This window comes from Cydia splendana, chromosome 8 (genome assembly GCF_910591565.1).
Source record: "Cydia splendana chromosome 8, ilCydSple1.2, whole genome shotgun sequence".
NCBI lineage: Eukaryota > Metazoa > Arthropoda > Insecta > Lepidoptera > Tortricidae > Cydia > Cydia splendana.
In genome coordinates, this window is record NC_085967.1 from 1,060,688 (window position 1) to 1,087,873 (window position 27,186).

Consider the following 27,186-nt stretch of genomic DNA (forward strand, 5'->3'; position numbering starts at 1 on the left):
ACATACCATCGCCCACACTGTTAACTGTACATTGATGGACCTTAAGACGAAACAGGAGCTGAGTTTTAAATATTTTTTTTTTTTAAATGGACGGGAAAGTCGACTTTGACGTTTAAAAAATAGGTCGCGAAGCGCGTAGTTTATGGTCAGTCAAAAATTAAAAAGTTAAAAACATTGCAGTCTCGATTTTGGGACTGCAATGTTGCATACAAATTCCATTATTTGTCGAGTTCCAAACTTTTTAAAAGTTGAAATGGCCATATCAAATGAAGGCACAGGACCATTAAACAGCCAAACAGATGATTAGTACCGCGACTATTTAGCTGTCTCAAATAGGTTGGCGTATTTTCGGCAGTAAAATACACTTCTATTTTTTTATTAAAAAAATTAAAAGGCGGCAAAGCTAATTTTTTCAATTGTTTCTACTTTTTTCTGTGAAAATATATACGTAAGAACGTTGCTTCTGTAAAATATTTCTAAAATATGTATATTTCTCGCACCATTTTTGAGAAAAGCACCATATATGACTCGGCTGGAAGGCTACTTGCTGGCTTCGGATTCAATTAAACGGACTCCCAAGGTCGTCCGTTTAATACGAATCCTCAGCCTGCAAGTAGCTACTTCCGAGCCTCGACAATAATGTACTATAGGTAAATATACCCGTCTCGCTAACGGAAGCGGCACCTAAAAGTAGTGCGATAAGGACGAGGCGAAAAATCCTGCGTAAAAATCTCAAAAATCGAGGTTTCGTACTCCTCTGTTTCCTCCTCCAAAACTTAACCAATCGTAACCAAATTTGGAAATCTAAATGATTATGAAATTATCTGTGTCGGACCGTTTTGCTTTTTTGGCTAATTGATATCAGTTTTGAATGCCACGCCTCTCATTGCGGCCAATTAGGCCATTTTGGCCATTTTTGAAGGGCTCTAGCGCCTTAAAAAACAAAAATATCAAAAAAAGCAAAACGGTCCGACACAGATATTGACAATATTAATCTGTGTTGAAAAAATCATAGCTCTAGCTTCAAAAACCACGGAGGAAAACGAGGAGTACGTTTGTATGGAGAAATGACCACTCCCGTTGGCTCTTAACCGATGTACAGTTAGGAGTGTTTGTGTTTGTACATGGCGAATGATAACAAACGGCATCATTTAGATATCATTTTGATGTAACATTGTAATTTTGAAGCCTCCAGGGGCCGATTGCATAACAAACTACAACTAATATTACAAGCGGAACTCCTTTTCTAATTTCACTTATTAAATAAGGAGTTCCGCTTGTAATATTAGTTGTAGTTTGTTATGCAATCGGCCCCAGGCTTCCTAGTTGGCTTCACCTCAGTGATCAGCTCGCTAACGCTTTGCGAGCGTTTGGAACCACACCCCTCGAGCTGATTGCTACGACGCCTACGACGAACTGTAGCACTTGCTACGACGATTTCCTACGACTTTTGTACGTAACTATACGGGGTGTTTTTTAAACCCTTAGCCATCTTTTGTGAGGTTAATATATAGGATATAGGTCATACTGAAAAGCTTAATATGGGAACGTCTCCTAAATCACGAAAAAAATGTTGTTGGCTCTCGTCGTTTTGGCTGATATCGATATTTTCAATATTCATAAGTTATAAGTTATAACTTTTATAATGCGAAGGAATTGAAATCAGTTTATTTTGCAAGAGTATGTGTGCTATATAGTTACTTTGTCGATAATTTTAACGAAAGACCATAATATTTAACAAAATGAAAAAATCTCGCCATCTTTCTTCTACAATATTCATTGCCACTAAGTGCTATGGGTTACGGTCGTAGCGCATAGCCACGGTGTCGCCGTATGTAGCGCGTAGTCGCTACGAACAGTGTACCCGACAGTCGGGTTCTTGGCCCTGAATGTGTTAATTGTTATTTCATGTTTCTTTCAGAGCATCTATGGATACGTCAACCTTGCACGCATAATACCGCATCCTCACCCATTCCTAGCTCATTGGTCCTAAGGAGGTCAGTGTGCATGGGAAGTGGGTCAGCAGTGAGCCATGGCGCGGTGCAGCAACACCACATCTTCAAAAACATCGTATATTTACACTTGAAAATTCTTAAGATAAGACGTTGGGAAAACAAGTGAGTAGTGACATTAAAAAAGTTGTATATCAATATGAGGCGCGTAGAGAGACGCGAGGTTGGGTAAGTAACTGGCGCGCGCTCGGTAAGTGTCGGCTAACTTCGGTCGCCGTCGGTAGATGTCGTTGGCGCACGCGCGCGGCCGCCATCGATCCCCGCCCACGCGTGTAGCAGACTAGAGTGCACGAGCCCGGTCGGACCGGCATGGCGACGTGAACGGCACCAGCGGCCTCCGGCGATGCCGCGATGGCCAGAGAGGTAACGCCGAGCGACCCGTCGCTTGCCTAACGATGGTTAATATCTATTACCCTTGGACTTTAGTGAGTGAAGTGAAGTGTGCATCCATGCAGTGGACTGTCATATCGATCAGGTTTAGGATAAGAAGTATAAGAACCATGACAATAGCCTAATAACTGTCAATGGCCATGGCTGTATGCAAGGTTGTAGCATTTTCGTAGCTCTTAGCGGTCTAGAGTAGCGCACCATGCGTACACTACCGCAACACACACACAAACACACACAGATACATTTCAACTTTAGTACAATCACCAAACTATCCATACAGGGTGTATTTTCAACGTCTAGCTATACCTACAATGTTAGGTGAATATCTAGTTCATATAAACTACTTTTTCTATGAGTAAGATATTGATGTTTTCTGTGGGTGACACAATTTTTCGTGATTTTAGGTATGGTCCAATAGCAAATTAAGTTATTCAATATGATTATATGACCTACATATTCACCTCGACTCATGTCTAAATGTTGAAATAACTTCTTATATATCCAAAACATGATTTCATATTTATACCCAATTTCATACACATATATAATAACCCCTCTTATATACAAAGTGTAGGTATTCATAAATTACATAATAATACACCAAAATATTACATCAAAATGTCAAATTTATGAGTGGTGAGTGATTCTGATTTGATAATGTTAAGTTTAATTCGACATCAACATAAGAAGTTTTGGTACCTACCTACATGAACGTAAGTACGTATATTACAAGTATATTTGTAGGCCGAAACCGTTAACATAATTAAGAATATTTGGAAATATATATTATTAAATTAACCTCCACTAGTGCTGCTGTGGTAGTTATAATTTGACAGGTGTACAGTGCATTAAAGTACAATGATGCAATACAGATGGCGCTGATTGTCTATGAATACGTTGACAGATGAACTTAGCACTATCTCGTGCAAACCTACTTTTGATGAGGGCAATTTTTGGGTGGAGAATTGAAACGCTTCAACAGATCAGAAATCCGTAGTCAACTAGGAAACCATAAATCGTTTGAGGCTTTGCGCCGTGATGGTTTTGTCTTAAACATATATAAAAATCAATCATGCCAACAAAGTGGTACAGTAAAATCTAGAAAAAGCAACGGGTTGCACTCTGGGAGTGCCGGCAGAAGTGAAAACTCAATGACATTGTAACAGTTTTTCGATCAGGTCCGTCTTACGAATCTTACGGTCACGTGACCTGTCGCGAGTTTTAACATTTTTTCCCATCACAAAAAGTGCACAGCGCCGCTAAAGAAGATTTCACTTCAAAAAATTCAAGGTACCGCCCCTACACGTAATGTGGGGACGAATTTATTTTCGCTTTAACCCAATGGTGTTGGGTGTCGTTGGAAAGGACTTTCAAAATGAATAGGGGTCTTCAAAAACCATATTTTAGTAAAATGATAATTTTCGGAAATGATTGCTCTGAAAAAAAAAATGCCCTCTTACTTTTGAAACATGGGTCTAAAAAATAAAATAAAAACTGAATAAAGACTTTCAATGCAAACTATAACGAAGGCCGGTGGAAGTTTTTAGCAGATGGCGCCATCATAGCTTGCCCTGTCAATCCCTAGAATTGTGTCAAATTTTTGTTTTTTTAATACCCTGGATGCCAGCCCTTTAAAAGCCAAATCTCATAGAAAAAGGGGCAAGCTATGATGGCGCCATCTATGCAAACCTTTAACAGTTGCCAACCCCATGCGATCAGTTAAGCCGTTTTTGAGTTATCGCAAAAAGTCATCACCTCTTAGTAAAAAGACGTACTAAGCGCTGTGAAGGTAATAAATAATAATTAAAAAAATAATTTGTTAGTTTGTATCAGTTGATATTTTAAACATGTAAACTGTTAAATATTTTTGACGCCATATTACATATCCAAAACTATCACTGGAACGGTATTATAAACTTTTGTTAAAAGCATGAAGGTTACTCTTAAAAAAAATGGTTTATTGTAACAACCAGAAAAAATTGCACGAGGAAAACAAAACACTTCATTGCACAAAAATATTATACAAAACATGCACAAAAAATGCATATCTTACCTAGAAATCTAGGTCATTCGGTTAGCTGCATAGCCTGCTCATGAAATATTCTTAATTTCCCTTTGGAAATTGCGGAACAAAAGGTCTAGAATAATCTAGAAATTCTAGATAATCTAGTTCATTATGCTAACGAATAAAAAGAGCAGTCTTTAAAATCCTTTTACGGTATGCTACGTGCCTCTAGTTGACGTAAAACAAGGTGAGATATGGCTAATATGTTGCTCGCTTGCATCTAAAGGGGCTCACAGATTACCAGTTCGCCAGACGATATCAGCCTGTCATTTAAACGCAAAAGGAGACAGCTCCGAACAACTACATAACAGGCTTATATCGTCCGGCGAACTGGTAATTTCTTCTTCTTCTCTTCTTTTTAGCCCTTTTCAATCTTTGAGATGTTATACTTAGGCCTCCTTCGTTTATTGCCATTCTGTTCTATTTTGTGCTCATTGTACCCATTTTGATCCAGCTGTTCTTTTGATGTCGTCATACTAATGCATTTTTGGTTTTCCTACTGGGCGTGACTCTCCCCAAGGTCTCCACTCTACCAGCCTCTTACAACACGAGCCGTCTTTCCGGGCGACATGTCCAGCCTGGTAATCTGTGGGCCAGGGGCGTATTTTGAAATTTGGCGCCCCGGGCCAATAAGTTTCACCGCCCCAGAAGTCAAGGAAAAAAACCGGCCAAGTGCGAGTCGGACTCGCCACAAAGGGTTCCGTACCAAAATCAAAAAATCACGTTAGTTGTATGGGAGCCCCACTTAAATATTTATTTTATTCTGTTCTTAGTATTTGTTGCTATAGCGGCAATAGAATGCATCATCTGTGAAAATTACAACTGCCTAAGCTATAACGGTTCATGAGGTACAGTCTGGTGACAGACAGAAAAACGGACGGAGAGCGGAGTCTTAGTAATAGGGTCCCGTTTTTACCCTTTGGGTACGGAACCCAAAAACAATTTAAATCAAGTGCGAGTCGGACTCGCGTTCCAAGGGTTCCGTACATTACTACCCAATTTATAACAATGTATTTTTTAACTGGAACGTAAATGAAATGTCTTTAAAAAATCCATAGGGGTTGAATCGAAAACTAAGTAATTAAGCTAATTAATTCTAACGGATTTTCCTGTCATCTATAGATAAAGAACTATTTTGTGTATTTTTTCAAAATTTTAGACCCAGTAAAAAAGCCAAAAACCAGATGTAACGAACCTACGACTCCTATTTGCAATGTTTATTTAGTAATTACTCATCAGTCCATTAACCGATTCTGGTGAAATTGATGTCATTTGATAGATCTTATTCAATGTTAATGAAATTTAGAAAAATAAAATACGAGGGATTATAATAAGGTGTAAAACATTTCAAATGTGGCATTTTTTACAGACCTCGGATAGAAGGATGAAGCAAAAATAGTTCTTTATGATTCTTTTTAACCCTAGTAGAACATGTTCATCTCCTCAAATAATGCATTAGAATTTATGGCCGCGGCGGCGCTATAGCGGGTACAGGGCGCCTGAGACTGTAACTTTAGAACGCTCTTGCATACGGGGCGCATGCGGCGCCCTTTACAAGTTTACACTGTAATGTCGGGCAAAGCTCTGACATACCTACAGGGCGTCTGCAGGGCACTTTACACTGTAAAGTCAGGCTTCTTACATTCAGGGCGCCTGAGGCGCCCTTTACACTGTAAGCTTTGCACGCTCTGGTTTACAGGGCGCCGGTGGCGCACTCCACACTGTAAGGTCGCGCGAAACGCGTTCTTTCAATACAGGGCGCCTGCGGTGCCCTTTACACTATGGGGTCCCTATAAGCGGCCCTAAGCGGCGTTTGCATTAACTTTCCAACCAACTTTTCACGTAAACCACTGCGGCTGATTCTCTGATACAGCGTATCCCCATTTTTTTATATTATTATTATGATTGACAAGAAAAAAAATAAAAAGTAAGAAATTAAAAAGTGAAAAGTTGGTTGAATGGCGCCAAAACCAAAACAAAATGCAGTGCGTTGCCGCCCCTGCCGCCCCTGGCGGATTGGCGCCCCGGGCCATGGCCCGGATGGCCCTAGGGTAAATACGCCCCTGCTGTGGGCCCCTTAATGATTATAGTACATCCCCATAAAAACATAAATGTGAAATGAGCGAGCCAAGTTCAAGTGTCGTTGTTGACTCTGCGATAAAAGAATTGAGATCTATATTGGTCCCAAGTTCTGTGCTGTGTAGAAAATCCTGAACTTATAAAGGATTTGACTTGGCTTTTACACAATACGTACGTACGTACGTACGACAATAAGTACGTAAAAACTAGCCAAGACAAATCCTTTCTAATTTCAGAATTTTCAACTATTAATGTTTAAACGCTGTCAGTAATTTAATTGACACATTTTAGTTAAAGCTTGAGTAAAAATAAAAGTTTGTTTCGATATAGCTCAAGTAACCTACTCAACAAAATGAGCTGCAATTTTCTAAATGTTTCCCATGGAATCGAATACAAAACAAACTGGGCCGTATCGATTGCAATAATTCCCTCAAAACGAACCAGCGATGATATTAACATCGCTTACATCAGACTATTCGGCTCATTGAATACCAGCCAATATGCCCCAAGGAAATCTAAAATGTGTTCCAGAATATTTTTATTCAATATCTAGCTTAGGTAGCCTAGCGGTAAGAGCGTTCGACGGTGTTGCGGGTTCAAACCCCGGCTCGTATCAATAAGTTTTTCGAATCTTATGTACGAAATATCATTTGATATTTACCATTTTTCGGTGAAGTAAAACATTGTGAGGAAACCAGACTAACCCCAGTCCCTTCTGAGTTGGAAGGTCAGATGGCAGTCGCTTTCGCTAAAAACTAGTGCCTACGCCACCAAAACGATTGTCAAAGTCGTACCAAAACCAGTTATGAATAATAATAAATTGTTAAATTAAAATTGACATGACAGTGTGCCATGCCCCCTATAGGTAGATTTACGAAATCTGTCGCGGATTTTACATGTTTGACGTTTAGTACAAATCTCGCGCCACCTCATATGCATTGAATAAGACTGGTTCGCGTGAGACAATAGGGTATTTTCCTACTAGTCAAATCAGTTACTTTTTATGAACTGTCAAAACGATTTGCTAATATGGAATTTATATGAAACATTACATCGTGACGTCACGGTCAACTCACCTACTTTTTATATTTCTATCCGATTTATTCAATAGAACTTGTGTTTAAAAATAACTCCTATCTGTGTCTTTCTAATAATTATCTGGTGCTTTATTTCCTGCATGGTGTAAAGTAATTTATTTTAAATACAGTATAATACCCCATTGGTCGGTAAGCTTTCGGAATCAATCCGGAGATAAGAGCCGAAAGAGGGGAAAAATTTAATTTCTCTTATCGCGCCACCGACGCTCTATCTATCGGTTATTTTTCAAATGCCATTTCACGACCAAATTGATGTTTTTTATTTAATTTATTTTGTCATATTTTTGTACAGTAGGTAACATCAGTAAACGGTTTATATGTATTTAATGGTAACTTCATGTTTAGTTAATTAGTAGTTAATGGAGTGGAAAAAAACAAATAAAATAGAGTTTGATACTAAATGCTTAAAAAAAAAACACATAAAAGCTTAAAAAATCCGTAAAAAGACCAATTGGTACAGATCAATTGTTATAAAATGTTTAGTTGATTAATTTTAATTTATCATAATTTTCCGAAAATATAATCCATGCTCGTATTAGATGGGATGTGTAACAAAAATCCCAAAGAATCAGATTTTTTGCACGCTTTCTCGTGTAAGATATCGTTGCAAACATCAAATGACAGTAGGTTCAGTCGACGTCAAAGATATGTGTACACTTTTGCACCTTACTCCTTTGTAATAAGGCAAAAAATGTAAACATACGAGTATCTTTGACTTCGACTGTACCTACATAATTATGACGTTAGTCCAAAGACTAAAAAAGGTGAAACACGTTGTAATCACGCCAGCCTGTCCTTCTCTAACATCATCCCTCTCTGTCCCTCCTGTCAGCGTCCGTTTTAATTCCCCCCACCGTTAATCCGCCCATAAAGACCCCATAAACGCCAAGGATTTTTGCAGGCGCCAGAATTATTGAAAATCAATGGCTTCCCAATCAGACCTCTGTCGTAGTACTCGTAGTGGCCAAATACTTAGATATTTTTTGGTAAGGAATGTAGTTTTTAACTTAAGATTACTAGTAGTTCGCCCCGAACTGAGAACTCGCAGTTAACCAAAAATTATTATAGAGCGATTGACTTTGTTGCACCTACTTAGGTATCGTATAGTGCGACATAAAATAGAGTCAGACCAAGAAAAGTCTGCAGAGGATTTGATAGCCCACGCAGTGCAAGTGTTATTTCAAACGTCAAACTTCTATGAAATTATGACGTATAAATAACACATGCACTGCGTGGGCTGTCAAAATCGCTGCGGACTTTTCTTGGTCTAACTTTAACTATATATCTCGCTTCGAATGAAAATTGCTGATACCAAAGAGAATAGATAGTATAGAGGGGTCCTGTCATAGTAAATTTTGTAGTCACAGTAAATTTACTGCCATCTATCGACACACGACTAAATCTCAAAATGAAAACGTATAAAACTATCGAAAAAAGAGATGTTAGTATAGCCGATGGTGTTTTCATTATAATTTAACAACATTATGTTTTCATTTTAATCCATTTCCAGCGGTTTAAGCGTGAAGAGACACAGACAGACTTACTTTAGCATAGCATTTATAATATTAGTAGGGATAAAACAAAGGGAAAAATCATGTTTTACTTTGGCACTTTTAGATTTGTAACGTCAGCATAATTCTATTGATTATGTTGGTCCGGAATAAACAATGGCTGCTATTTAACTAATCACCAGATTTAGTAAAATTTAATACCAAAAAAATCTATTTTACCACCCAAAAATAATGAATGATCACCAAAATTATAACACCATTTTAATGTGAAATGATTACCAATTTTATTACATTTTACTATCCTTTTAAAGGAAATGACACCAAACTAATCATTATTAACCCAAAAATAGTAAATGATTACCAAATTTCAAACCCCATTTTAATGTGAAATGATAACCAAATTTTTACATCTTGCTATCCTGTTAAAGAAAATGACACCAAAATAATCATTGTAAACCCAAAAATAGTAAATGACCACCAAAATTAGAACTCCATTTTAATGTAAATTTATAACCAAATTTTTAAATCTTGCTATCCTATTAAAGCAAATGACTCCAAAATAATCACTGTAAACCCAAAAATAGTAAATGACCACCAAAATTGTAATCACATTTTAATTAAAAATGTGCAAATATTTAATATATCGTTATCCTATTAAATTAATTAATCCACTTCGTCACCTTTTTCTAGTAGCATTTTATTTCTGTAAGGGTCGCAGTTCAAACTTAACCTAACCCACTTTTCTAGTAGCATTTCTTTTCTGCAAGGGTCGCAGTTCAAACCTAACCTAACCCACTTTTCTAGTAGCATTTCTTTTCTGTAAGGGTCGCAGTTCAAATCTAACCTAACCCATTTTTCTAATAGCATTTGGTTTCTGTGAGGGTCGCAATTCAAACCTAACCTAACCCACTTTCCTGATAGCAGTTTGGTTCTGTAAGGGTCGCAGTTCAAACCTAACCTAACCCACTTTTCTAGTAGCATTTTGTTTCTGGAAGAATGATTATTTTGGAGCCATTTGCTTTAATAGGATAGCAAACTTAACCCACTTTTCTAGTAGCATTTCGTTTCTGTATGGGTCGCAGTTGAAACCTAACCTTACCCACTTTTCTAGTAGCATTTCGGTTCTGTGAGGATTGCAGTTCTAACCTAACCTAACCCACTTTTATAGTAGCATTTCGTTTCTGTAAAGGTCGCAGTTCAAACCTAACCTAACCTACTTTTTAGTACCATTTCGTTTCTTTAACGGTCGCAGTGCTAACCTAACCTAACCCACTTAACTGATAGCAGTTTAACTTACTTTTCTAGTAGCATAACGAAATGCCACTAGAAAAGTAGGTTAGGTGGGTATTCGGTGCGGGGTACGGGGGGTTGAGCGGGAGGGTCTAGTAATTTTGGCATCAGTTTACTTTATTTGGTAGTATGTATACATTTTTTGGTAATCATAGTGGTTTATTTAGGTGAAAATATCGCATTAATTTGGTCTTCAAGATTTGGTGATCATTAATGATTTTTGGTGATCATTCAATATATTTGGTATTTGAATACAATTTGAAGTGCAGTCGTAATTAAAACGGTGGTACTTTTGTATTTTTAGGCCTTATTTCTTTGGTGTTCAGTAATGTTTTTTGGTAAGCATGATTTTTTTATTTAGGGTACCAAAGTATTTTTTGGTGGTCATTATATTTGTAGCAAAAAGAATAGATAGTATAGAGGGGTCCTGTCATTGTAAATTTTGTATTCACTGTAAATTTACTGCCATCTATCGACACACGACTAAAACTCAAAATGAAAACGTATAAAGTTATCAAAAAATGTATATATATGGATAAATGATTTTATTATTTTTATATCATTTTGACCTATGTTCATTCACTGATATCTATGTGTTAAAATTGTTAAATATGAAACGGTGTCGTCACGCCATCTAGCCGAGGATAGGCTAAAGGTGTGTGCGGCATCTATCCGAGAATGACTTTTACCTGAATTCTGAGGCACGTTTTTTCCTTAGACTTTATTGGTCTTATACGAAGTTACGTATGTCTTTGATTTGTAGCCATAAACAATTTTAAGTTTATTTTATTGCTACCTATTTATATTTTAACAGTTGAATAATAAATAAGTGTTCTCTAATAATTACTGTTATTCGCGGTTAATACAAAATAATAACAAAAACGCTAAAAGAAGGTGCAATAATAAGGAAAAGGACAAACAAATCAGGAAATATACTCTAGATGGGGATTCCTACCTACACGTGACCCTTAATTTATGGCCCCATTTGCCTGTCACCCCGTATCAAATCCGAAATTAAATTTTATCTCACTTACCGGGTGGAGTGCCGCCTACAATTATTAAGGGGCCCACTGATTAACAGTCCGCCGGACGGTATCGGCCTGTCAGTTAGAACAAAATTTTGACAGTTCCGAACAACTGACAGGCCGATACCGTCCGGCGGACTGTTAATCGGTGGGCCCCTTTAGGTACTCTAATCACGAATTTAAGGTGCAGTAGGTTCAGTCAGCAGAGTTTTTCAAAAATCTTAGCGCTTTTTCAAATCATAATGGGTCAAACAGATCACTGTGTTATGTCTTTCCTGTAGACATACACAAGAGTTAAGGGCTATAAAGGTTAATTTTCTTATTTAACCCTTATCCACGTGAAAAGGTCCTCCTTTTATTTAAAGAACTATGATAAAATCATTACTTACATGCCCACAAGCTGTTAACTATTGCCGTGACGTGAGCAGGACTAATCCTGCACACTCAGTAACAGATAATTGATCGATCACCGTCGTCATTAGGTGAAAAACAAACACAATTTTTCCTATTTTTTAACTTTTTGATGAGGGCAAATTTATTTTTCTACAGTCATGGTCACTACAAGACCTAATTAATAAACATAAAATAACCGTAATGACAGCATTTTGATTATGAAGAAAATAAACTGTCAAACTTGAGTGAGATACGAGTTTTCAAAAGTAACCAGCCGTGATGACAGTGATGACATTCAATTTGACAGAGAATATCGGTAGTTTAGTATTCTAATTGTAGGGTGACCATGCATTTTGTAAATAAATTAATAACTTTTTTTTTCAACACGACTAGAAAATTAACGTTAACCTCACTAATACTGATACGAATACGAAACAGTTGCTTATAATTTACGAAATGCGCAGTGTAAGTCCTGCTCACGTCTCCTGAATCATCCTGTATAGTAATTTCATCGGTTTGAAATCTGATTTCTTGACTTTCGCTCGATAGAAAACAGATAAATAATTAGAACATAAGTCTAACCCGCTCCTTAATTTTCTTTTTCATTTTTTGCACAAGAGCTAATAATATGAAAATTGCTTCTAAAAATGCGCAATTTTATTTTAGATCGACGTCATCGATCGTCATACTCTAGAATTAATTAAAAGTTACTAAAAATTAAAAATCCAAAACATGGTATCCGCGATCCCGGGCACGCACAGCCGTCTCGCTCACGGTTACGCTAAGTGAGAGTTGAGGAACCTGAACCCAACGAGATCTTAACGATCTACCTAACACATTATGCGCTTTGCTGAGTTAATTCTTCTTCCTCGCGTTATCCCGGCGTTTTGCCACAGCTGATGGGAACCTGGGGTCCGCTTGACAACTAATCCCATGATTTGATGTAGGCACTAGTTTTTACGAAAGCGACTGCCATCTGACCTTCCAACCCAGATGGGAATGTAGTATATAGGCCTTATTGGGATTAGTCCGGTTTCCTTACGGTGTTTTCCTTCACCGGAAAGCAACTGATATTTCATACATAAGTTCCGAAAAACTCATTGGTACTAGCCGGGGTTTGAACCCGTGACCTCCGAATTGAAAGTCGCACGCTCTTACCGCTAGGCCACCAGCACTTCATGCGCATGTACGGACAAAGTACGAGCACAATACACGATAACTAAATAACATGTTTGATTCATCATTCTGATGTCAGTGTACATTCGAATTGGCCTGTTAGTCAATTTGTGTAAGATTATCCTATAATATTTATACTGGCCTATTCGGATTTCGAGATAATCACAAGATCTTGAGACGATTTAGAGATCAACTAGATCTACATTAGATATCGACTAGATGTGACTTGGATATCTAAGTCATAACTTGTCGAAATCGTTCAAGAGGACCTCCAGAATCGCGGAAACGTCAAATTTGACATATCTATCTTACAAATATCTTTAAATTATCCGTATCGTAACTTGTTGAAGTCTAGTAGAAATCTAATTAATTTTCCGAATCGAGCCGATAGTTATTTATTTAAGAACACATGCATTGCCACTAAGTGCTGCGGGTTACGCTCGTAGCGCGTAGCCACGGTTTTGCCGTATGGAGCGCGTAGTCGCTACGAACAGTGTACCCGACAGTCGGGTTCTTGGCCCTGAATGTGTTAAAATTTGTGCTCCAAATGTGGGTGGCATTTTACCCTGTGCATTGCACATCAGCCCCAAAATACCCGCGCTGGCCGGAGCATTTCAGATGCCCAATAAAACAAGGTTAATGCATTTCTATTCCCGTCCGCATTTATTAACACTTTGAGTGCCGCCGTCTCTGCTTTATTTGCTATTCAACCGTGATTGTTGCTGCAATATAGATATTTATTTGGATATATATATACCTACTGTGTTTTTCGGAACTTAATGTACGAAATATCATATGATATTTACCAGTTGCTTTTCCGTAAAGGAAAACGACGTGAGGAAACCGGACTAATCCCAATAATACCTAGACCTCTGGGTTTGGAAGGTCAGATGGCAGTCTCTTTCGTAAAAACTAGTGCTATGCCAATTCTTAGGATTAGTTGTCAAGTGAACCCCAGGCTCCTATGAGCCGTGGCAAAATGCCGGGATAACGTGAGGAAGATGATGATACATACTACTACTGTGTATTGTATCTTCAAAAATACTTTAATTTTGGATACCTAGGCACTTTGCACATGTAGGGCACTTGGCCTCTTGGCTTACTAATAGAGTGTCACTAATTTAAATACTTGTAGGCAAGTACTCACTTACTGACACAGAAGTATTTCTGATTTTAATAACAGGTTAAGAATTAGATCTATAACAAAATGGATACAGATCTAATTCCTAATCTATTATTAAAATCAGAATACGCTTGCTAGTTTGGGAGATATTTTAGATTTTGGACATAAGTAATACGTTTCTGAAATTACCTCAATGCACCTTAATCAGACTTCAACCACGCATGTCTTACGCATTTATTTACCCCTTTAAATATTCATAAACGCGCTACAAACCTCAATTAGCTAATAATCGTTTGTCTTTTTCTGTCATTTTGACTTATGTATTTGTAATAAGTTTTTGGCAAAAATTTCATTTTTGGTACAAGCTTTTATCGCTGACTGTACTTTTCTTACGACAGACAACTAATACTCATCGAGACAATTCTAAAAACCCCTAACACAATTAGGTTGCGTTGTTTCATCCCAGAGTTCCTATGGCCACATCCTGTCTCCATCATCAGATCAGGTCGATAGTACCATATTATTGTATTGTCATCCGATTTATACATGCATGCAAAATTTCAACTCAATCGGAAACCGGGAAGTGGATCAAATTTAACTTGCAAGATTTGATTACATAGTTACATACAGGTCGACCTAATAAAAGCTTGTTAAAAAGTTTTTGGCAAAAATTTCATTTTTGGTACAAGCTTTTATCGCTGACTGTACTTTTCATACGACAGACAACTAATACTCATCGAGACAATTCTAAAAACCACTTGCACAATTAGGTTGCGTTGTTTCATCACAGAGTTCCTATGGCCACCATAATATTGCATTGTCATCCGATTTATACATGCATGCAAATTTCAACTCAATCGGGAACCGGGAAGTGGATCAAATTTAACTTGCAAGATTTGATTACAGACCGACAAACAGACAGACAACGGTCAGGTGAAAGTAAATAAAAGCTCTTAAAAAAGGGATAAAACATAATTTAACTAAATCAGGCCCGTAAAGTTTTAGGGGTTAGACCTTAAGACGAAACAGGAGCTGAGTTTTAAATATTTTAGGTAAATATACCCGTCTCGCTAACGGAAGCGGCACCTAAAAGTAGTGCGATAAGGACAAGGCGAAAAATCCTGCGTAAAAATCTCAAAAATCGAGGTTTCGTACTCCTCTGTTTCCTCCTCCAAAACTTAACCAATCGTAACCAAATTTGGAAATCTAAATGATTATGAAATTATCTGTGTCGGACCGTTTTGCTTTTTTGGCTAATTGATATCAGTTTTGAATGCCACGCCTCTCATTGCGGCATAGTCAATTAGGCCATTTTGGCCATTTTTGAAGGGCTCTAGCGCCTTAAAAAAACAAAAATATCAAAAGAAGCAAAACGGTCCGACACAGATATTGACAATATTAATCTGTGTTGAAAAAATCATTGCTCTAGCTTCAAAAACCACGGAGGAAAACGAGGAGTACGTTTGTATGGAGAAATGACCACTCCCGTTGGCTCTTAAATTTTACTTAACACATTCAACACCAAGAACCCGACTGTCGGGTACACTGTTCGTAGCGACTACGCGCTACATACGACGAAACCGTGTAGCACTTAGTGGTATTGAATGTGTTAACACATTCAATACCACTAAGTGCTACGGGTTACGCTCGTAGCGCGTAGCCACGGTTTCGTCGTATGTAGCGCGTAGTCGCTACGAACAGTGTACCCGACAGTCGGGTTCTTGGTGTTGAATGTGTTATAATGTGTCTACAAATCGCGCGAAATTTTGCCTTATTGAATCTGATCGTGATTTTACACCAGTGTCTCTTTTAATCATGCAAGTTACCATAGTGCCAGTAGTGTCAAAACAAACTCAGATTTGAAATAAAATAATATATGCGAATGCCGTTTCTGGCTTTAATGACAACACGTGATAACTTGATAAGTGATATAATTGATTTGCTACCGTATACCGGTTGATAAAACTGCCTTTTGACTATACATCATCTTTAACTACACCAGGCGGCTTAGCACGGTCGCGTTTTTATCCCTTGTCACCATGCCTGTCACGTTCTAACAAGTATGTAAGTGCGAAAGGGACGCGCATAGTGATAGTAGATAAAAATGGAACCGTGCTGAGCCCGCAGATAACGCGAAAAATTCGCATTCTTATCACTATAATGTACTTTAACCAACAATCTCAAAATCAACTTCACGTCCCTCAAAATAAAGTTCACATTTCAATAACCAGATTGCAAAGTCGACTTGTTTATTGCTACGCCGTAGCACCCGTATACCCGCTACGCGTCGTAGAGAAATTGATATTGCTCGTAGCTTCGCTAGGACGTAGTGCAATATAGCATATTGGAAATATTTCACACGTAATATTGAGAAGTTTTGGCCGTTAGTTGACTTTTAGGATGCCTGTAGCGGGTGGAATGTCTAAAATACCTGATCTTTATGACCTCCTTGACCTAATAATGTTTCGTATACTTAGTAGGTGAGACTTTTTAGTCCGGAGAAATCTTACTAGAATGGCCTACCTCATAACATGTCTAAATTTGGCTAATAGTTTTTAGTACACCCGCGCGGCTAATGTTTAAAAAGGTCCCGTTCAGAAAATAGGATGAAGATGTTTATGATTGACTAATGGCCAAGGAAATAAAACAAATCACCTTTAAAAATAAGTTTAGGAATATAAAAAAAAATTGATGACTACCTTTGAAATGATCGCAACGAAGGTCCATATAAATGGGCACATTAACTCTAACTTTTGAACGGGGCGTATAAAAATATTGTTTTATTTTTAGAAAATATAGTTTAATACATCATTTCAATGAAAATTATTCGCCTTGGGCTAAATGGGAAAATTATTGGGCTTTTCTTATTGTATGAAGGTGCAGAACCCTCTATTTTACGTGGTCCGACACGCACCAGGCCGGTTTTTATACACTGTAACGTCACTTATAAACCAAGGTTATGGGCACAAGCGAGCCAACATAAACCTTATTCAAAAGTATGAAAGTTACATTTTCAGCGTGCGTCGTCAGGCTTGTAACTGTTGGCGCTATACGACTACTCACGATGACTTTCTTGGCGTCCAAATTGTTAAATAATGGTTTTTGTGTCAGGTTCATTTGATTATATGTAATTATTACACAACATGTGATCGTATATATATTTGAACAACCTGGTTATTCTTTATCTAATACATGTTTACACTGCACACTACATTTTTCACCTACTGACCTACATTACTAATCGTTAGAACCCATCATGACTCACACCCAAGTCGAATAAGATGACACAACAGCTGACTCAAAGAAAGCTTTCTAATGACTAATAGCACCAAAAGTGCATCACAGGGTCGCTAATATCAAGAACTAACGGCATCACGAGATTACGAGCGAGCTGCAGTGCGGGGCTGCGCGGGACACGGGGGGGCCCGTGGGGCCCGGGGGGCACGGGGGGGGGAGGGAGTCGCGACCGGGTCACGAGCGCGCCCAGTGCGGCCGCGGCGTTCCGCCGGCGCGGACACGCCGCGATGCTTACACAAAACCTGTGAAAATGATAGTCGAAATTCAGGAGGTAGTAAACAATTAGCAAAGACCGCATTCAGCACTGTATATGGCATTTTTGAGTTGGGGTGCATGGTGGTGTCAGTAGGTCAACGCACGTTGCGTGAGGCGTGGCGGGCGGGGCGGGGCGGGGGTGGGGTTGCAACGGTGCAGTTGCGCTCGCGGGGCGTAGCGGAGCGGCTCACCTGATGATACCGTTCAATTAGAAATTGAAATGAATACGGTTGTTTTTAATCTCATGTCACTCATTTGCGGTATATGAATTTACCTTTATTAAATAAATTTTAAAATGAAATTTAAAAAAAGAAAGACATTGCAGTGATTTAATAAGTGTCTTGGTCCAAGTATTAACATCAATTTATGATGATATGGTAGACGAAGCGACCCAGATCACAAGACAAATTGGATTAAACGAATAAAATCGAATCGGTAAATATTTAAAATATTGCCTTGTTTCGCGTTGTAGGGTAAGAGCAAAGACGTAGGCATACGGTGCAATGTCAGTACGCTCATATTAACACAAATATTAGGATAACCAATGGATTTTTCATCTCGATTTGCCCTGTGATCCGATTTTTCTCGGTCTACCCTATTATTAAACGGTTTTCACCTTTTTAATTTCCAAGAATTAATAAAAAAGACTAAAACAAAATAATTCTACAGTTATTCCCTTTAAATAGTAACAAATACCTTCTAAGTACATATAACTCAGTTATTTAAACTTTACGATCATCAGTCACCTCATCTATATCTATACTAAGTGATCGAAGTGAATTAATGTGTGTGTGTAATTGTGTATTAACTGTGTGTGTGTCTGTGCAGGAAGTTAGAGGAAAGAGGCCTTTCAAGATATGGGACAGCTCTCGCAACGTGAGGAAGGGACTGGTGGTCACTAGTTTCGAGGAGCTTATACACAGAGGTACTTATCTATTCACTACTGAGGGTCTGGCCAAGATCACAATCGTACATCGATAAACGCTAAACGAAAAGAGAATAAATATCGTCGCTACTTTGAAAAAATATCGTATCTCGCACTGCTACTCAATGTTAAAATGCAGTAACTCTGTATGCATCCCACACATAGTTACCACATTTTTCTTTTTAGTCACGATGTCGGGATGACAGATGTTACGCAAAGTCATGTGACATTGTTTAAGTTACCGTTAGTTTATGTGGCGTTTTCTATTAACTATTGTCATCTTGGCCATGGTCCCTGTAACTATCACAATTATCGAGATCATAATTAACCCGTCGAACGACCATCATATGAACAATTGTACATGTACAACAAATTGATGCAAAGCAATTTGACCCATATTGATCTGTAGTAACACGCCTGATACTGAGTCGCTAATACGATCCAAATTGAGTTAGTATCTCACGTATGATGTGATACTAGAGCGCTCCACGGGTTAAGTGTACATTATTTCGCCCTATTGCAATGGATTAAGATGAAGAGATGGGGCCTTATTCGATATGCCACTTTTGACGTCGCATGTTGAACTTCCGTTGAATCGAATCATTACTTTTCAAAATTTGACATTAGCAATCCACAGTTAGGTGACAACCAAACCAAACCATTATAAATCTTAAAGTAATAATAAAACAAAGTTGTTTTTTTCTAAATTATTGGTTGTTCCAAATGAACTATCCGCACTTGATGAACTTCAACTGTTGAATTGAAGTTGACGCGAAATCCGACAGTTGTACATGTCGAATTTGACCCATGTATACATAATATATCTTAAACTCTACTGTAATACCACCCAACTATGTATAGTCCAATACTAAAGGATGACGCACGTTAGACCGGGCCGTGTCCGGGCCAGAGCTTTCGGTGCATCGTTTTGTATGGAAGGAATCACGTGATCGCCGTGAACCATGTCATAGAAAAGTAAGCGCCGGAAGCTCCGGCCCGGACACGGCCCGGTCTAACGTGAGTCATCCTTTATACTGCAACTGTGGTCCAAAGTTTCAATACGTAATTAAGTTGTATGAATACCAATGTTCAATGTTTCGTCTGAGTTTTTTCTTTCAAATAATAATTACACGTTACCTAAATGAAGATATTCGAGTATGTTTAGGAACATAGTTGGAAAGATGTAAAAAGTATATATGTATACATATGTATGTGTTTCTCTGCATTTAATAAACCGTTGTTACTAAAAGTGTTAAATAGCGCAAAAAAGGCGGAACTATGCCAATGGCACTCTCCTGCAGCTATTTTTGCCGTAGGTATTTTGTCTTAGTGTTTTCACCTATCAATAGATATAATTTTTGAGGAAGGTTTAACTGTATAATTTGGTAAGCCTGTTAAGGTTTTGTGTAACCCGTGCGAAGCCGGGGCGGGTTATATAGGAGTTATACACGGCGGCCAAAAAATAAGTGCATTCCCGTTGCCATGCAAGGAGGTTGTGGGATTATACTGAGCAACTTTTACTATGGGACCAACCCCGAAATCACGAAAAAAAATTACCCTCCCATAGAAAATGGACCAGCCAAAATGTATGAAACAGCCAAATATTTTTTTCGCCATTTCGGGGTTAGGCCCATAGTAAAAGTTGCTTAACCTGCACCTCGAAATTTCAACTAGCCATAACTTCTTTATTTTCCGTTCCCTTTTGAAAATTTGGGGTAGGTACTTGAAGTAGTAAATCATATTTTTCATACTTAAAAGTAAAAAAAAATACAACTTTAACCAGTCGATGCCACTTTTTTGAGAATCACTCGTAACTGAAATGTTAACTAAATATAAAGTGGTATATTTTATAAAATAAACTACCATTGAAGACCTTAGATATCGTTTTATTAAAGAATAATACATGGCGCAGTCGGTAGGATACGAACCTACGCCCCCACAGGGAACACCAGAATTTGGAATTAAAAAGTGCGAAAATAAGGCATAAAAACGGTTTTTCAATAGTTTTTACGGCTGTTATATTTCACCTTTAATTTTACTTAAAGTTGTGTTAAATGTCTTTCAAACGGGCTCATTTTCCAAAACTAAATGACGTTGTGTTACGAATATTATAGTGCGAATAGGTATTAAGTGTACTAAAATGTATTTAAAGACAATGATTACATTCATAGTTAACTAGAGCACTAATTGTAATTAAAAAGGTAGTGAATGAATGGATGAGAGAATGTGATTTAATAAGATTTGTTCAATCTCGCATTGGCTGTTGAACTTGATAGCAAAAAACACTCTTATCAAAATCCCGTTGCCATTACTCAACTTATTGTTGAACCTCTAAGTTTATTCTTAACTTTGATGGCGATACCTGTGGGTCAAAGGGTCACGTGCGAAAGAGACAACTAATTAAATAAACATACTCTCAAGCTCAATCACGCATACTCGATGTCCCCTAGCACAAATAACTAATTACCCGTAAGCCCCCTCCGTCTAAACAGCCTGTACCCGATATACAGTTTGAGTAACCGTAACCCTTATTACAACGTAATAAAGTCGATCTATGGTTAGCCAATGTTGCTTTACCGTAGACTACATTGTGAATTGACAATTATTAAACCTTATTTCAAAGATATAAGATCTATCAATGGTCAGGGAGTTAATGCTGTCTATCCAGATGAGCCAGGTCAGATTTGTCGGGTTAATGCACTGACCTGCTTTAGTCCAGTCTGCTTTGAGCTCTTTTGACGACACGCCGTGCGAGTCGGACCAGCCCACTGAGTTCCGTAATTTTTAGGGTTCCGTACCCAAAGGGTAAAACGGGACCCTATTACTAAGACTCTGCTGTCCGTCCGTCCGTACGTCTGTCTGTCACCAGGCTGTATCTCACGATCCGTGATAACTAGACAGTTGAAATTTTCACAGATGATGTATTTCTGTTGCCGCTATAACAACAAATACTAAAAACAGAATAAAACAAAGATTGAAGTGGGGCTCCCATACAACAAACGTGATTTTTGACCGAAGTTAAGCAACGTCGGGCGGGGTCAGTACTTGGATGGGTGACCGTCTTTTTTTCCCTTTTTTTGCATAATGGTACGGAACCCTTCGTGCGCGAGTCCGACTCGCACTTGCCGGGTTATTAGTATTTGTTGTTATAGCGGCAACAGAAATACATCATCTATTAAAATTCCAACTGTCTAACTATCACGGTTCATGAGATACAGCCTGGTGACAGACAGACGGACAGTGGAGTCTTAGTAATAGGGTTCCGTTTTTACTCTTTGGGTACGGAACCCTAAAAAGGATTTATAATTAATAGAATCCAGAAAAAAATGTGGCGTCTAAACTATTTATTTATTTAACGTATTCGTAAAGTTTATGTGTTGTTTAAAAATGTCTGATCCATTTGCTGAGTGTTTCACTAAGGCGTATAAATAAACTAGAGTGAGGTGATAGATACATTTCTAGTACCTACTCTTACTCCGAACTAGTATGTTTTGGTTCTCCGTTACCTCCAGAACGTTTAGTCCAGCCAGGGGTAACAAAATATCGCTGGTTTAAAGGCACCCAGTTCACTAATTAATAATTAATCAATATCTGAGTGCCATTGCAACTCCTAAATAAAGATAAGAGTGCAGATTAACGGAGTCATCGAAGCTGTGGTTAACTAGTCAATATAATTTTAATAAATTTGTATTTTTCATTTTATCAAATTTAGCTGCTAGCTGCTACTTAAGTGTTCCACATATTTGTTTTTGCGTCAAGCTTATGCAGATGAAGATGTGCAAACCGCACGTTCAAATTCCCTATAGTCTTTACCTCTCTCTTCCCCAGGAAAAGAGAAGCTCTCAGTATCAGCGTCAGAGCCGGTGCGCCTGGTCCTCGAGAGCGACGGCACGCAAGTAGAGGACGGGGACTACTGGAGAACACTCCCTCCTAACACCATCTTACTTCTACTCAGGCCGGGCGAGAGGTGGTACCCCACCGGCGTCGACGTCATCAAGGCTGGTGAGTACAAGACACTCCCTCTTAACACCGTCTTAATCCTGCTCAGGCCGGGCGAGAGGTGTTACCCCACCGGCGTCGACGTCATCAAGGCTGGTGAGTACAGGACACTCCCTCTTAACACCGTCTTAATCCTGCTCAGGCCGGGCGTGAGGTGGTACCCCACCGGCGTCGACGTCATCAAGGCTAGTGAGTACAGGACACTCCCTCCTAGCACCGTCTTACTTCTGCTCAGGCCGGGCGAGAGGTGGTACCCCACCGGCGTTGACGTCATCAAGGCTGGTGAGTACAGGACACTCCCTCCTAACACCGTCTTACTCCTGCTCAGTAGGGTGGTTCAAAAAACATTTTTTTTTATTTTCCTACGGGGCACCCCCTTATTTTGTTACACTTATTATGCTGATAAAATACACCAAGTTTCGTAATTTTATCTCAACTACAAGGGGGTGCTACAACACTTTGAAATTTTTCAAAGTTGTATGAAATCCAAAAAAAAAAAGTTTTTATTATTCAGAATTTTATTTAAGTATCTGGTTTCACACTATTTGCACATGTGATTTATAAGTTTTTAAGTAGAAAAACATTTTTATTTCTATTTTTTATAATTTTTCAAAAGTAAGATTTTTTGAATTTCGCCTAAAAAATTCATAAAAACTAGAAATATTTTTATTTTTACTTAATAACTTTTAAATCACACTTTCAAATAATGTGAAAACCACTACTTACATAAAAATCTAAAAAAAAATAAAAATCTCACTTTTGAAAAATTATAAAAAATAGAAATAAAAATGTTTTTCTACTTAAAAACTTATAAATCACATGTGCAAATAGTGTGAAACCAGATACTTAAATAAAATTCTGAATAATAAATACTTTTTTTTTTGGATATCATACAACTTTGAAAAATTTCAAAGTGTTGTAGCACCCCCTTGTAGTTGAGATAAGATTACAAAACTTGGCGTATTTTGTCAACATAACAAGTGTAACAAAATGAGGGGGTGCCGCTTCTTCTAACTAGAGTTTGAATTTTTCCCATACAAACGTGAACCACCCTACTTCTCAGGCCGGGCGAGAGGTGGTACCCCACCGGCGTCGACGTCATCAAGGCTGTAGAGTGGCTACAGGACACTACCACACAGTCGTAGTGACGAACAACACCTCCCAACACCATCTTACTCCTGCTCAGGCCGGGCGAGAGGTGGTATCCCACTGGCGTCGACGTCATCAAGGCTGTAGAGTGGCTACAGGACACTACTAACACCCAACACCGTCTTACTTTTACTCAGGCCGGGCGAGAGGTGGTACCCCATCGGCGTAAACGCATTACGAGTAGGTACGATACTTCTTCTCCAAAATAGTGCAAATATTTATACTTACCTAGCGCTTACGGTTGATTATGACCTAGTGGTTCTGTTTTCCTTTAATTTAGAGGTAGTAGTTTTTTTCACACATATCTACCTAAAATATTTATTTATTTATCGGGTCGCTAGTAGTTAATAATAATATATCTATTTACTAACTAATTTTAAACATTTTCAGCGATATCAGCGATCCCAAAGATAGTATGCGAGACAATCCACGCCCTCGAGCTACACGATGAGACGCCCTCATGGAAGATCATGGACAACAAGGGGCGCGTCACGGTGGTGCTGCACTGGGACCAGCGGCCGCAAGCCTCGCCGGCCGCGCGCTCGCCCTCGCGCCAAGCCAAGCCCGACCGCCGGCCCTCGCTCGTCATCCAGACCTCGCTGGACCGCGCGCAGCCGCCGCCGCCGCACATCACCGTCGTCAACCACGACGAGCCCGGCCCCGCGCGCGCGCGCCTCGCCCGCTCCGCCGGCTCCCTCGAGCACGCCCCGCCCGGCGCCGTGCACGTGCACACCTCCGAGTGCTCCGCGCCTGGACCCCCGCCGCATCACGCGCACGGCCCGCACTCCCCTCGCCCGCCGCCCGACGAGTGTGACTTCCACTGCTGCGCTCTTCATGAAGAAGGCCGCCGTATAGCCGTGCACAAGAGCGTAGCCACCTCCCCCATCCAGGACGCCCAACCCCGAGCCTCCCCCCAGGGCCGCCCTAAAGGTCACGTGCGATTTCTCGACGCGGAGTCCGCCCGCCGCGGCGAGCGCGACTCCAGTGAAAGCGAAACCGAGAATACTCTAGTCGAGGACGAGGCCGTCACCTCCGAGAAGTTCCTACTCCTCATAGACCAGCTCAGCGTCGACCAAAAACGCCATCTCACCATCAAAGACATAGGTATCATCCTAGAGCGGCTCAGCTCGAAGATCCTCGACGTGGAGCGGCTCGACCGCGAGTCAGAGTCCGACGACTGCTACAACTGGACGATCAAGGCCACGATACGCGGCGACGCGCTGCGCGAGCTCGGGGTCATCTACAACGGGAACTACTACGCGATCAGCGAGCACCCGGGCTACCGGGACGAGAACGAGGAGGCGGGAGACGAGGCGGAGGAGGAGGAGGAGGAGGACCGGCTCTGATCGGGCCTGTGCGGCGCCGCCGTGCCCGCCGCCGCCGCCGCCGTGCGGCTCGTCTGCCGCATCGCCGCGCGCTGACCGCGCACCGCGCCGCCGCACGCCGCCCCCGGCCCTCTAGAGTCAGAGCTGCCGGATGCCTTGCGTATTAGGGCTCCGGCCGCAGCGGAACAGTCAGGAGCTCAGAACGAAGCGCCCGTCGCGCTGTGAATATTTAGAGACTTATTATGAAATTGCCGCCCGCCCCGAGCGGCGAGTACTATATTAATAATAGCTGAAATTACATATTGTAAGTAAAACTGACTTCCTATCGATTTCTAAGGTGATTACTGATTACTTAAGTGTAGCGGTCGCACCGCGCGCGCACAAAATATTGGTTACCCGAGTGTCAGTAGTTGTATTCTTAGGTAAATAACAAATTATACACGTGTTAGCGAGGGTTCCGTCGTCGTCGCCCGCGCCGTGTTCACGAGCAAGGCCTAAAGTGAGCGTTGCGTGTACGATATATCAAGAGCATCCGTTTTATTAGGATGTATACGCATCTGTGTGAATTATATATGTATGAATGCGGTGCACTACGAGTAGGGTTGCCAGATCGAAAGGCGCTATTATCGGAAAACAATATCAATTTTTCGGGATTTCGGGACTTAAGTCGGGAAAAAAAATTAGAGATGCCACGATTGCCACGATGCCATGATTCGGCAACTATTCGGTATTCGGCCTATTCGGACACTTTGCCCAATATTCGGTATTCGGCCGAATGTTGCCTACTATTCGGCCGAATACCGAATATCTGTTGCAACTACCTAAAAAGAAAAATTACAAAAAAAAATACCGTTAACTAGGTATATTTAATATTTAAAATGTATTCTTGGAAAGTAGTTAAATACGAAGGCACGTTTTTGAGCATTTATCGATTACAAAATATTTTATTTTTATCATGGGTCTGATTTGATTGACTCTAATATACATTCATTAATTCTGTTCAACATAAAAATATATCTTAGCAAACGTAGTGCTTTATTTGATGGCGAACAGTTTGCATAATAATTGTGACTCAAAATGTTCGCATGTCATGCCGAATATTCGGTCGCCGAATATTCTGTATTCGGCCGAGAGAGGGGCCGAATATTCGGTATTCGGCCAAATTCACTATTCGGGGCATCTCTAAAAAAAATACATTCAAATTAAAGTAATTGTATTAAAAACAACGATATTTTACATTATTGGCACTACGTCAGCTCGCTCGCTCGACGACAGTTCGGAACTTGAAATTATTGTTTTATAACGTGAAGCTGTTTTTCGGGACAGTTTACACTTTGTCGGGAATCGGGAACACCTGCTAAAAATCGGGAGAATCCCGCCAAATCCCGACCATCTGGCAACCCTAACTACGAGTCGATCGATTAACACCAGGGTCAAATACAAACGAATGTTTGTAAATTCAAATGTATGTGAAACGGTTTGAAAGCAATCTGTTGTTACTGTAAGTGAGGGAAAGATTAGAAAAGGGACTGGAATCTAGAAACCGACGCTTTAGGAGTGAGTCACAAGCCAGGGCTATGTTTCAGAGAGAATTAAATAAAGAAAGCACATTTAACACTATAACTACAATAGATATATGAAATTATAATTAATAAATGACGTTTAAAGGTTGTACTTAACGATACGAATATACCGTCGAGCAAATACATCGTGCCAAAGAGGTATTGGTAGTCGTAAGTTGATTCTTGTATTTATTAGCCGTATGGTACAGTAGTATATTATTGTATAATGTTTTTAATTTTTGTATAGAACCGACGTGAAGCATTCACTAATGTACATGATATTGATATAATGTGGTTCAATGAGTACCCACCGCGGTGTAACTTAAATTGTATAGCTATTTAAGATGTAATGTTAACAATTACTATTATTATTAAATTATTATGATTATCGGGTACGTTTGCGGCGTGAGTGGGGGCCGGGTGGAGAAGAATGCGAGCGGTGAACAGACTATCCTATTTATAGTCAACAAATACCTTCTGACTTCTTAGTCGAGACTTAATGCCGAGTTTACA

At 39.6% G+C, this 27,186-nt stretch overlaps 1 protein-coding gene across 5 annotated transcripts; it reads left to right on the top strand.

Moving 5' to 3' along the window:
• Positions 1-1,979: 1,979 nt before the first annotated feature.
• LOC134792627 (uncharacterized) lies at positions 1,980-25,699 on the top strand. 5 transcript variants are annotated; one of them, XM_063763875.1, is made up of 4 exons: positions 1,980-2,375; positions 18,542-18,638; positions 22,467-22,640; positions 24,177-25,699. In XM_063763875.1, the coding sequence occupies exons 1-4, from the start codon at positions 2,364-2,366 to the stop codon at positions 25,130-25,132; spliced, it is 1,239 nt and encodes a 412-aa protein (XP_063619945.1). In that variant the 5' UTR covers positions 1,980-2,363; the 3' UTR covers positions 25,133-25,699. The 5 variants fall into 5 exon arrangements, with proteins under 5 accessions (XP_063619945.1, XP_063619947.1, XP_063619943.1 ...); XM_063763877.1 differs by having other exon boundaries at positions 1,981-2,410; XM_063763873.1 differs by lacking the exon at positions 1,980-2,375 and adding an exon at positions 2,423-2,557.
• Positions 25,700-27,186: the final 1,487 nt, after the last annotated feature.